General features: G+C 48.5%; 1 protein-coding gene across 1 annotated transcript; it reads left to right on the top strand.

Annotated features, from left to right (window-relative positions):
* The first annotated feature begins 305 nt into the window (after positions 1-305).
* Positions 306-6,432, top strand: Mad2l1 (mitotic arrest deficient 2 like 1). Its single transcript, XM_046430299.2, has 5 exons — positions 306-465; positions 706-852; positions 3,583-3,703; positions 4,871-4,974; positions 5,641-6,432. Exons 1-5 carry the CDS (start codon positions 393-395, stop codon positions 5,811-5,813), a joined length of 618 nt encoding a protein of 205 aa, XP_046286255.1. The 5' UTR covers positions 306-392; the 3' UTR covers positions 5,814-6,432.
* Positions 6,433-12,543: the final 6,111 nt, after the last annotated feature.

Here is a 12,543-nt window from a genome sequence, read left to right as displayed (position 1 = left end):
ACCGCCCAGCGCCTGCGCAAATGGCCTGTCAAGTCTGAGCAGAGAGCATTAGGCAGAGGGCAGAGGGCAGAGGGCAGAGGGCAGAGGCTAGGCGCTTGGCTTGTGTGGGGCCTGTAGGTTCGCACATGCTCACTAGGGGCGACCTGGGTGAGGCTTGGGATTTCACGCCTGCGCAGCGCAGGCGGCGTGAGCGGGAGAGGGACTGGGGGCGATTGCGCGTGCGCGTAGCTGGCGCTTGGGCGGTGCTGAGCGATTGCGCTTGCTCTTAGCCGTCTGCGTAGGCGGGGCCTGGGCGTTCGCGCGTGCGCAACGGAAGCGACGTGCCGCGTCGTTACTTTTGAACCAGGTGGCGGGAGTCGCAGGTTAGCGCTCGTCTCGGTGGTGGACTCGCTATGGCGCGGCAGCTGACCCGGGAGCAGGGCATCACCCTGCGCGGGAGCGCGGAGATCGTGGCCGAGTTCTTCTGTGAGTCCGGGCGCGGCCCGCGGCGGGTGGGGGGCTCAGTGCGGCCGGACGCGGCGGCGGCGTTTCCCGAGGCCCACGAAACCCGGCGCCAGGGCCGCTGGGGTCGCCGGGACGGCCCGCGCCGCAGGTGGCCTCGCCCGGGGAACCCCGGGGCTGCCGCCCGCAGGCTGCCCGCGTCCCGCCGTCGGTGCTGCGGGGCGGGCGCCGCGCGCTGACCGTGGGGGTCCCTGTCCTTTGCAGCGTTCGGCATCAACAGCATCCTGTATCAGCGCGGCATCTACCCCTCGGAGACCTTCACCCGGGTGCAGAAGTACGGGCTCACCCTGCTGGTGACCACCGACCCCGAGCTCATCAAGTACCTCAGCAGCGTGGTGGAGCAGCTGAAAGGTGCGCAGGAGGACCGCGGGAGCTGAAGGCCGCCCAGGGGGCAGCCACGGGTGGCTTCTGTGGCCATTCCTCAGCTGCTTCCGTTCGGCCTTGTGAAGATGCTGCCTGGGACCCAGGGAGCCTTTAGTAGCTCAGCATTCTCTTGTCGTTTAGCTCAAAAACCTGTTGTGATTCCTTTGAGTCAGTGCTCATTCTCCCGAGTCTGTTATCTCTTTAGAATCCTTCCTGGTTTTTCTTTCTCTCCACCTGTAATTATGATTACTAATTTTTGTGTGTTGTAGAGTCTTTCTGCCATTTGATCTTCCAAAATGTTAGTCCAAAAAGTACTTAGTGGCCCTCAGTTTCTTCTTATGAATTTTTAAATTCATAGATCATCTTTGAATTTAGATTGTCTAATTACCTTTATACTACAGTTCAGTTTTAAATTGGTCTTTAGTGACTGGCCACCAAACTGTCAGTGTGTCTCTTTTAAGCAGCATTATGCCCCAGGTAAGCTGGGGACATTGGCATCACATCTGCAGGAGTGGAACCCCCATACTGTGCAGATGGGGGAGGATCAAGACTGACAGACCAGGGAAAATATGGCTTATTCCCTAGGATAGGTTTTCTCAAGCATAGCACTGTTGACATTGGCCTGGATATTTATTTAGTGTCAGGAGCTTCCCTGAATATTATGAGATGTAGCACCATCCTTGACCTCTATCCACCAGAAGCCAATAGCACATGCCCTAGATCTAACAGTCTAAAGGAGAATATTGCCAATGTGCTCTGGGGACCCCAGCTGCCTTTTCTTGGAAACTCTGCTCTGGTTGGTGCTGTCAGAATAGCCAGATTCGAAAGGCCTGTAGTGAGGTGTGGGGGTGGACCCCATCCTGAATTGCAAGAAGTGCATCCAGAACGGGGGTCTGGGCTGTCACCAATGGTCATTCATGATGCTGCACTCAAGTACTTGTCGCATTGCTAGAGAAGGAAGCTGTGCTGAAGGCTTTTGGGTTTGGAGGTTATTTCCGGTAACACTTCACCTCATGTCTATCTAGATCTTTGTTTAGCTTTTTATTTTAGTTAGAATAGAGGAACTGTTCTTCCTTAAAGTCAAATTGTTGGTTGTTTTCAATTCCATTTCCTCTATTCTTTGAAGGACTTTGTCCTATTTCTTCTCATGTTTTGCTTCTCTGTTTTGATTTGAATTATTCCTGTTGGCTTCGTCTTTCTCATTTTAAAGGATGCACTAGTACTCACTCCAAGTCTCCTTCAAATTACCACCCAGTCTCCCTTTTCAGCATAATAAAAAGTAGTTGGTATATGCCGGAAATTGCAAAGCCCTTGCAATAAATCTAACAGGTGCTTGTTTTTGTTCTGCCCACAGAAATCTTTTTATGAACTTAAAGAGTATTAACAAGAGAAATATGTAACAGAGACCTCTGTGGTCCATGAGCCTAAAACACTAAGTATTATAAAATTATTTCTTGCCCTTTTACCAAAAATTTGGCCTCCTCCTTCAGGGCTCAATCTGGGGCATCTCCTTTCACACTCTCTGGGTCTCTCTGTCGTGTGTGTAGCTTCACTAACAACTTTCCTGTGGTTGACTCACAGTTGTACATGATCATCTCCAAGATTGTAGTTATCCATTCAGAAATGTGATCATAAACTTGGAAGCTACTCCTGGAGAGTTCCTCTCCTTTCCCATATCTAATCCAGTAAGTGTTAACAGTTTTTACTGAGCAGCTTCTTCGTTACCACCAGTTTACCCTCCAGTGAGCTTTTTGTCTCCCACTCAAGTTACTTAGTGTCCTTGATGCCCTGCACATGTCTCCAGTCCATTTCCTCATGACAGCCAGGGTGGCAGTTTTGAAATACAGTCTGACTACACCATGCCCTGCTTCACCCCCTGGCTCCTGAGGCCGGTTTGCATGGCTTGCATGTAATCCATTCTCCCTGTCTTTGCTGAAGTTGTGCTGGATTGCTTGCAGCCCTCTGAGGTCCCATGTTCTTTCTTTTCAGTCTTTGTAGCCTGTCCTTTTCCCCCCTCTATTTTGTATATTCATCGTGAACAACCATTAGTGACTCAGCCCGGACCCCCGTTCTGGATGCACTTCTTGCAATTGAGGATAGGGTCCACCCCCACACCTCACTACAGGCCTTTCAAATCTGGCTATTTTGACAGCACCAACCGGAGCAGACGTTTCCAAGAAAAGGCAGCTGGGGTCCCCAGAGCACATTGGCAATATTCTCCTTTAGACTGTTAGATCTAGGGCATGTGCTTCTGGTGGGTAGAGGTCAAGGATGGTGCTGCATCTCATAATACGCAGAGAAGCACCTGACACCAAAAAAATAATACATACGCAAAATAGAGGGAAGAAACAACATAATAAATAACAATACATTAATGCTGCTAATGTTTAGAGCTAAATAGTTCTTCCATCGCCCCCCTAAATTTACCATATTTTCCTCTTAATTCTCCCATCCTTCTGTAATTTTCTCTCTGACAGACATCACAATTATAATACCTACCCCCCACTCTGCCCTCAGCACCCAAGATCACACTGCTACCAACATTGAAGTTTGGGAAAGTAGCTAGATTTTTGGCAGGATGAGTTTTCTTGCAGTGAGCAGAGGGCTGGAATACCAGCAGCAGGCATTTACTGAGGACGGAGCATGGGCCTAGGGAGGAGTTGCCGGCAGTGCTCTGGAGCATAGCGGATGCAGACATCGCCTTGCTGTGTGTTGCAGATTGGCTGTACAAGTGCTCAGTTCAGAAGCTGGTGGTGGTCATCTCGAACATTGAAAGTGGGGAGGTCCTTGAAAGGTGGCAATTTGATATTGAGTGTGACAAGACTGCAAAAGACGACAGGTAAATAGGACAAATTATTCCCTCTTTGATGTATATTTTTTTCAGAATTTGATCACTATGTTAAAGTTCTAATTAAATTGAACTATTCTCACATAAAGTATAGTTTATTAGATATTTAATGCTCTGTGGAAAATTTCCTTTGCTCACTTTAGTATTTCATAAATTTGTACAACAGGCATACTGTTGACATAATTGCCTTTAGTCTAAAAATCAGTGAACTTCCCACTTGAATGTTTGCAGTGGGATGTGTGAAGCAGCGTGTGATAGACTGAGTGGGCCATTGAATCAACTGCTCAGAGGTGCTTCACTGTGGGGATGATCCCAGGCAGTCTCCTGACTTAGGATGTAGCTCCATTGTGCTTCATTTAATGGCATAGACCATTATATTTACGCTATAAACTCATGAAGTTTCCACACTCCTTATGTGGGAGATGTCTCTCAAACCTGAACTGTTTTCATTATGAAATGTAGTTTGCTTTTAAAGCCTTTAATCTATTTCAGGATTCCCCCCCAACCCCCGCTTTTTTTTTTTTTTTTTGGTAGCAGGATTGAACCCAAGAGCACTTAATCACAAAGTCATGTCCCTAGTCCTTTTTTATTTTTTATTTTGAGACACGGTCCCACTAAGTTGCTTAGGGACTATGTGTTGCTGTGGCTGGCTTCAAACTTGATCCTCCTGCCTCAGCCTACAACCAAGTCACCAGAATTACAGTCATGTGCCACTGTACCTGGCCAGGGAATTTTTTGAACTAATAAAAATACTCTGATATTACGATTTAACATTTTATTTGAAGCAATAACATATATTTAGACATTACTCAAAACTACCAAGGTGGTTATTCCAGTTGAATATTTTATATACTACTAATTTTTATTTTAATAGATATTGTAATTTTTCTGCCTTGAAGTGGTTGGCAGATTTTCTAATCATCTCCTACTAAATGACCTGCATCCAAGAACAGCCCTGAATGATGATTGGATATGTAAACAATCGCCAGAAAATGCTTTGGGCCCACTAGGGGACCTTTGCTCATTTATGTTTTAATTTTTTAATGCATTACATATTTGATTTTGGAAGCATTTAATAAAGTAAATAATCTTACTTGCCAGTGTTTTAAGTCACTTGTTAAAACCTAACGTAATTGATTGATCTGGTGTCTTTGACAGTGCTCCCAGAGAGAAGTCTCAGAAAGCCATCCAGGATGAGATCCGTTCAGTGATCAGACAGATCACAGCGACAGTGACGTTTCTGCCGTTGTTGGAAGTTTCTTGTACGTATGACACCCGTTCACACTGAGTTTTGTTTCCTGGGGAACAGCTGAGCTACTGCCTGCAGCATCACCCCTTTGTTAACTTGCAGCGGTCAGAACCCTGTAGTGTAAGTGGGGAGCATCACAAGGCAGCAGCTCTGTGTGCGTCTGTGTGCCCGCGTGCGCGTGTGTCCTGGAACACTGGGAAGGTCCGAAGAGGAGAGGAAGTATTGTCCAGCAGTCCCCGGAGGCTGCGCTGTGGCTCCTCCCGCTGCCTGCTTGTCTGCACACTGCTGTGTGGTGCCTGTCTTGCTTATCAAGCCCAGTCACTCTGTTAGGCGTCTGCCAGATGCCTCCCTGTGCCAGGCACTGTGGTAGGCGCTGGTGTACTGCAGGACATCAGCGCTCCTGTGGCTGAGGGTCAGGAGTGGTCGTGTGATTGTGTGCCTATTGTATCTCCATGGTTTTCTACAGAATTTAAAAATCCTAAATTTTTCTAAGGTAAGATAGAAGAGTATAATCTGTGCTGCAATAAATTTCCTTAGAGGAAAATAAAATAGTGATTAGAGACAAGGCTAAACTATCTTTTCTAACAATGGGTAGTTCAGAATGTGGTCCTGTAATAGAGAGCAAGCGTATATTTACCTTGGAAAAATAGCATATTTTAATGATCTTATCCCGATTTAGGTTCATTTGATCTACTGATTTATACAGACAAAGATTTGGTGGTACCTGAGAAATGGGAAGAGTCGGGACCACAGTTCATTACCAATTCCGAGGAAGTCCGTCTTCGTTCATTTACTACCACGATCCACAAAGTAAACAGCATGGTGGCCTACAAAATTCCTGTCAATGACTGAGGGGGGAGAAGATGCTGTATTGTAATTCTCCGTGTGGTTTTTCTGAAACCTGGGCAGCTGCAGTTGATGTGTTTCATGGATGACTTTTGCTGGTGAGCCAGCCCCATTCTGGATGAACTCTGTGTAACTGTTGTTTATACCTGAGTGGCCTGCCTCAGGGTTGATGTGGAGAGTGCACCGCACGTTGTTCAGAGCAGCCAGCAGATCCGGTCAGCATTGCAACATGAATTCCTTTGAACATGATCTTGTAGGTGGAAAGTGTTTTGCTACAAAGCTAATTACTTTTCTCAATTGTCTTGGTCAAATAATTGACTCAGAATATAGATAGATTTTAGAATATAAAATAATATAGCAAAAGAGCTCTGAACATTCAGAATCTTTGTTTAGATCCTGAAAGTAATGAAAAATGCTTTATTGGGGCCTCTGTCATTTATTATATTGTATAGTTTCCACATGGGAAAATGCTATTTGGTTTTAATATATATATAAGTTGAACCCATGAAGCAGGGGATAATAGTGCTGTTTAATTTTTGTAATACAGAACTCTGAAACACTTTCAATGGTTTATAAATCAAGCTTCAAGTGATAATGGTGAATAAAGTTCAACCTGTATCTTTAATTTGTCTTAAAACATTGCGATAATGGGAGAGGTGTCGATGCAGCTTGGTGGTAGGGTGGGTTCTGTGTGGCATGTGTCTTCGCGTTGTTGCTGGGCCAAGGTGGAGGCTTGGGGAGTCTTGAGGGTCTTTGAGTCCAAGGCACAGCAGATGGTGCTCTTCTCCTCACGGCAGACAGACTTCAGGTAAGCCTCGCTGGGCAAGGTCCAGGCGTGGGTGGTAGTCTGTCCCAGGCTCGCTGGTTGTAGGCCTTCTTGTGCTCTTGTCCTTGCTGTAACTCTTCTCATCTCTGCTCCAAGTCTGACCTCATTTTGTCTCTGTTCACTGAATGCTGATGTGAGGCACTGTCCTAGGCCCTGCCCTGTGTTAACCCATTTCACCTTTGCTGCTCTTCTGTGCCCACTGTCGTCCATTCTTGCAGACCTCACGTTTAATGTGCTGGGAGGAGCGGTCATCTGAAGCTTGCCATCTCGCCAGGTGGGGAAAGTGTGCTGCACAGAACCAGGAGGCACCCAGAAGGTTCCCTGACGTGCGTCTGTCCATCCCAGTGTGGACTTCACCTGGGATCCACTGTGTACTTGTTGAGCATAGGGGCCAAGCCTCGGGTCCCTCTGTCTCTGCTGGAGGCTGGTGTGGAAGAGGAGTGTCATGAGTGCTGCTGAGAAAGCCCCTTCCTGAGAGTGTTGAAGCTGCCTGAGGAGGTCACGGGGCCTTTTGGAAATGGTCAGCCACAGTGTTGTTTCCTAATGAGGATGATGGTCACGTGTGAATGGAGAGGACGTGGAGTTGGGCACAACGGAAAGCTTGGGTTTCAAAGAGCATCAGAGGCGTGGAGAGTGGCCGCTGCTACGATGAAAAGTTCATCGAGTTCTGTTGACGTGAGCAGAGGAGGAAAGTAGAAGTTGCTTCAGTGGAAACGCACGGGTGGAAATTCAGGTCCTCTTTCTGGCAAATTTGTTTGAAAATATTGCAGATAGCAGTGACTTTCCAAAACATTGAGTGCTTTGCTAATCATTAAAATATCTTTCTTTGCCACCAAAATTCATTAGTAGCAGCATTCTTATGTACTTATGACACTCAGATGTCAGTCACATGTGTCCTTGTGTGGCAAACTAAAAAATGACCTTACCATTCCACTTGTGTGGTTTATTCCAGTGCAGATTCTACCTGTAATACAGACTTAAGTCCAGGGTTCAATGTTCTGGGCCTGCATACCAGTCTCAGTATAGGAGCTGGGTGGTCTTACCTGCAGTTCACTCCATGGAACCAGCACTGCCCCCACTGGGCCCTCGCTGGGCTCAGCAGGCTGGCCATGGGGCGATCCAAGGAAGACAGCCAGTGGCATGGGGACGTGGGGCAAAGGCTGCTCCCCAAGGAGCAGGCTGCTGCAGGGTTCCGCGGCCAGTCCTGCTGCTCCGGTGACTGCAGTGAACACACTAATGTCACAGCCTGATCCATGTCAAGAGCAACAGTGAAGAGCTCTGCTCACAGTCTAGATTTGGGGGGTAAGACTTCTGGAAATGACATTTTAAAGGCTAAGCATGAACCTTCTTCATTTCTTCTTGGCTAACATTGTTAGGGCTGAGTTCTTAGATACTTGTGTCATTCACATGTCAGTTTTGGGGTACTGGGGAATAACCCAGGGGAGCTCTACCCCTCAGCTACACCCCAGCCCTTTTTATTTTTTTCACTTTGAGGCAGGGTCTCACTAAGTTGCTGAGGCTGGCCTTCAACTTGGGGTCCCTCTGCCTCAGCCTCCCAGGGCAGTGGTCTCAGGTGTGGCTGCATGTTCCTGTGTACTGTGGTGGAGTTTCTGAGGAGTCCGTCTGATTTTCGTTGCCCCTTAAAGACAGTTTCCTTAAGAAGTAACACTTGGCGTTAGTGCTTCCTACTACTTGAGGCCTCCTATGGGGGCGTCTGACCCAACAGTTGGGAGAACCGTGACCGGCATCCACCCCATGTAGAGCCACAGAAGCCAAGACTCCACGTCTGCTGGGCCTCTGGGCCAGACCTGGACTGGATTGGTTTTGCTTCCCATAGATAGAGGGATGAAGAATTGTTCCCCTTGAGCCCATCAGAGTCTAAAATGAGAGTCCAGAAGGAACACCTGGTCTTGGGAGTCCTAGTACCATCGATAAGCACGGAACCTCCAAGGATGTGCTTAAGCAAAGACGGGACAGCGTGCTCCGTGGCTTCTGCCGTGCAGCACATCAACAGTAAGCATTTCTTCTCAGGACCCTCGGCACGTCAGCAGAGGGTCTGCTTCACGGGTCTTGTTCCAGCATTGGAGGAGCAGGACAAGCCAGGGCTTCCAGGGCTCGGCTTCAAAGCTTTCACACTGACGTTCCCCAACCTCCTGCCAATCAGAGCAGGTTTGGCAGAGCTAATCTTGAATGGGACCAAGAAGTCCAGGGACCCTGCAGACGGCAGAACCTGTGGAGACTCAGGCCCCTTCTCCACACCTAGATTACTTACAGCTAATAAAACAAATTCTGTGTCGACGGTTGTTATACTGGGAGGTTCAGGGAATGATGACGAGAAACGTCTACATGCTCAATACAGATGACAATTTCCTAGAAATATTTTTGACGCGTGGTTGAATCCAGAGATGCAGAACTGCTGATAAAGAGGGTTGACTACTCTGCAGTGGGGGGCCAGAGCACGTGGGTGTTTGGTGGATGCGATCTAGTGGAGCAGGGCCTGGAAGCTCTCTGCAGATGGCCAGGTGTGGCCCCCAAGGCTCAGCAGCCCCAGGAACGTGTCAGCCAGTGGATGCTGGGGCCTGCTCTGTGCCAGCCACGCATGTGTCCCTGGTGCTCCTCCTGAGGCTCCTTGGAGGACGGCATGTGTCATCTCCACAGCATGTCAGATGGCATGTCCCTCCTGTCTTGCCTCAGTCCTGTTTTCTCTGCAGCACAGCTGACGATTTTTTTGAGGGACGATTTAAGAATTTTGTTCTGAAAGCTTGGGGAAGGGAGGTTCTTTGGCATGGGATGTATAACAGAATAGCTGAAATGATCCATAATTCTACTTAAGATTATTTTTCACTATATAATATGCATGGTAAATAAATGCTTTGGGGATTCCATCTCTTGGGTCCCCTTCTTCCTCCGGGAGAAGTCTTTTCTGCTGTCCTGAAAAAAAAAAATTAAAAAATAAATGCTTTGACTAGTGAAGGACACTGAAGTTTCATATCTTCAGTGACCACCTGTGTATTTTGGAATATAGACTCAATTGTTAATGCCTCAAGATAATATCTTGCTAGACATTTTTTTTTTTTTTCTGCTTTCATTTAGCTGCTTGGTGTGCAAAGTTCTTCACAGCATGAACGTCACAACAGCTGTCAGGCTGCCCGGCCTCTCCCCTCTCTTCCACCACGTGGCACTAGTAGATCATGTGTGTGGCGACCACACTGTTCAGCTCTTCTTGGTGGGATTTCTGCATTAGAAGTGTAAATACACTATGATGGACATGCTGCCTGCTCTTTGCTGGCAGCTTCCTGTGAGGGAGCCCCGGGTTGGTGTGGAGGTGGGGCTGCAGGGCCGGTGGGCGTGGCCACTGCTGTGCTGCCCCTTGGGGTGCTGCTGCTTGGGGGACTTTCTTCCTGGCTCCCTGGCAAGCACAGCAGGGGAATCCACAACCCACCAGCCCTCCTCAGGAGCTCTGAAGGCCCACCGCCCAGCAGATGCTCGCCCCGTGGGTGGGGGAACCAAGCACAGAGGCTTCCTCTGCTGCTGTCTGCACTGTCCAGAGTGTCGGTGTGAGCTTGTGGATGACTTTCCTGTGAACGCGACTGTTCGTTAAGCAACCTGAGTTCCTCAGTCTCTAGGGGATCAGTTCTTGGTTTAAGTAGTCAATAACTTCTTACTCGTTTTTATTGAATGTATATAATTATACTTCAGGTTGCCTTTGTGAGGTTATAAAAGTCTAAAAATGCTGACTTTCAGATTTTGTTATTTATGTTAAAATCACATCTTTAGAGATCTTTCCATTCTCCATGATTATGGCTTTGAAAGCCAGTAGTACTAGTGATGCTTGTTTTAAAAAATTAAGTTGGGCAAACTTTAACCTCCGTGAGAGTGTACAGTTCTGTTCCCACCTGGCAAAGCACTGTGGCCCCAGGCACAAGGCTCAGAGCGGGTGGGGGTGGGGGTGTCAGACCGTCAGACCACGCCTGGCTGCAGGCTGCCTGCTTTGGTCCTCTACATCTGATCTGATCTACAACAGCTTCTCGAACTTTACCACATTCATTTCATCTGTTTGACCATTTTGCCAAGCAGCTTGCGTCGGACTGAGATCTTTATTGTCTTGGAATTTGCCTCTGCTGAGGAAGGCCTCCAGATGCGGGCTGGACAAGCCGCACTTCATTTCCACGAGAGGAAGCAGGTCGTCTCTGCAGAGGGTGTCCCAGGGAGGCGAGGCAAAGAAATGAACCCCTCTGAAATGGAGGCTGATGGCATGAGAGTAGCTGACGCCCAGCATTTTACATCTGGGACTGCCCTTGGGTCCCTGTTCACAAGAGCAGTACAGCTCTGTAAAAACAGGTCGCACTGTCCAGCTTCCCAGAAGAGACCCTCTACAGCATGCTTCACACCTGGCCACCTGGCCCTTCCCAGCCAGGGAGGCCGGGGCTCCTGGCCAGGTGGGAGACGTGGACCCAAATCTGTGGCCTTAGAAACACTTGATGTGGGGAGAGACTCAAGGAAGCAGTGAAGTCCCAGATGAGTCCTCTGGGCCAAGGAACAGCCCTCACCAGTGCAGGGCGTCAAGGGCAGAGGGGAGCAGGTCTGCTCTTGAGAACAAACTGCTCCTGAGGCTGGGGGTTCCAGAGGAGAACCATGAAGCCAGAAAGGAGGAAGCACTGCCTGGGGGGGGAATCCAGAGGCGCAAGCAGGGACCAGTCATGAGATGAGATGCCAGTCTCCCCACAGCCCTGGGGTCAGGATCTGCAGGTTCAGAAGGGCACAGAGCTGGCCCAACCCCAGGATGCAGGCCAGCTGCCAAGCAGAGTGAAGGCACTGTGTTTGAGCCCCTCCGACTCTTGGGAAGGTTTACTCGCTGCTTGGGATGGATAACGAAGAAGATGGCAAGAGGGGCCCCACTACACCTCCCTCCCTTACAGCCACGGAGGCTGGACTGAGAGGGAAGAGCAGGATCTCTCCCAGCCCCACAGCTGCCTCCCAGTGTGACACACTGTGCGTTCCTTGTCATTAGGTAGCCAGTCGCAGGTAGCATGCTGACTGGCTTTCTTTTTTTTTAATATGTTTTTTGACAATGATGAACCTTTATTTTGTTCATTTATTTATATGGGGCTGAGAATCAAACCCAGTGCCTCAGGCATGCTAGGTACAGGCTCTACCACTGAGCCAGGACCCCAGCTCCTGCTGCCTGGCTTTTTAAAAAGTATTGCTTCGTTTGTGTGTCTGTATTCTGAAAAATGTGTAACTCGTACATTGTAACACACTGTTTATCATGATCCAAGGATTAAACCAGAGGAGAACCTTCAGTGCCTGCACAGGTGATATGCGACCTACATCAGTGGGGAAGGCCTCAGGCTAGGGGAGGCAGGAAAGCTCCTGACCTTGGGCCCCAGGAGCAGCACAAGGAGGGCAGGAGACTTGGCCAAGTGGGAGTGTGTGAGAGGCTTGCTTCAGCCCAGTGGGCACATGGAGGAGGAAGCGCTGTGAACTATTTTGTGATTGTGCTTGGCCTGCTGTGCTTGCTTTTTAGGGCCAACAGCTTTTAAGCTGGTTTGTCTATAGTTCATTAGCTTAAGTCTTGTGTCTGTGATTAGAGCAATTGGGGAAGACCCTCATGACCTAGGTTTGGGCTATGGGCACTTGGCCTTGGGGTATGTCTGAACAGTGTCCTCCACTTTGATTTTCCTTTTACCCTGTAATAATGGTATTCCTCTGTAAATGTTTAAAAACATTTGTTGCAAGATTGAGCATTTGATGTTCATCTAGGAAAACCTCATGGAAGACCCCACAATATTTTCTAATTGGACAGTAGTCAGGATGGAGGACAAAGGCCACTTTTAGGGAAGTTCAGTGTCCATCTGAGCTGACTCAAGTGGAGGTACCAGGGATTTAGGTTCTCAGGACTGACGTGTT

The sequence above is a fragment of the Marmota monax genome, unplaced genomic scaffold (genome assembly GCF_021218885.2).
Source record: "Marmota monax isolate L192 unplaced genomic scaffold, Marmota_monax_Labrador192_F-V1.1 WCK01_AAM20220418_F8-fsc00425, whole genome shotgun sequence".
Taxonomy (NCBI): Eukaryota; Metazoa; Chordata; class Mammalia; order Rodentia; family Sciuridae; genus Marmota; species Marmota monax.
This window is presented reverse-complemented; position numbering and strand designations above follow the sequence as displayed.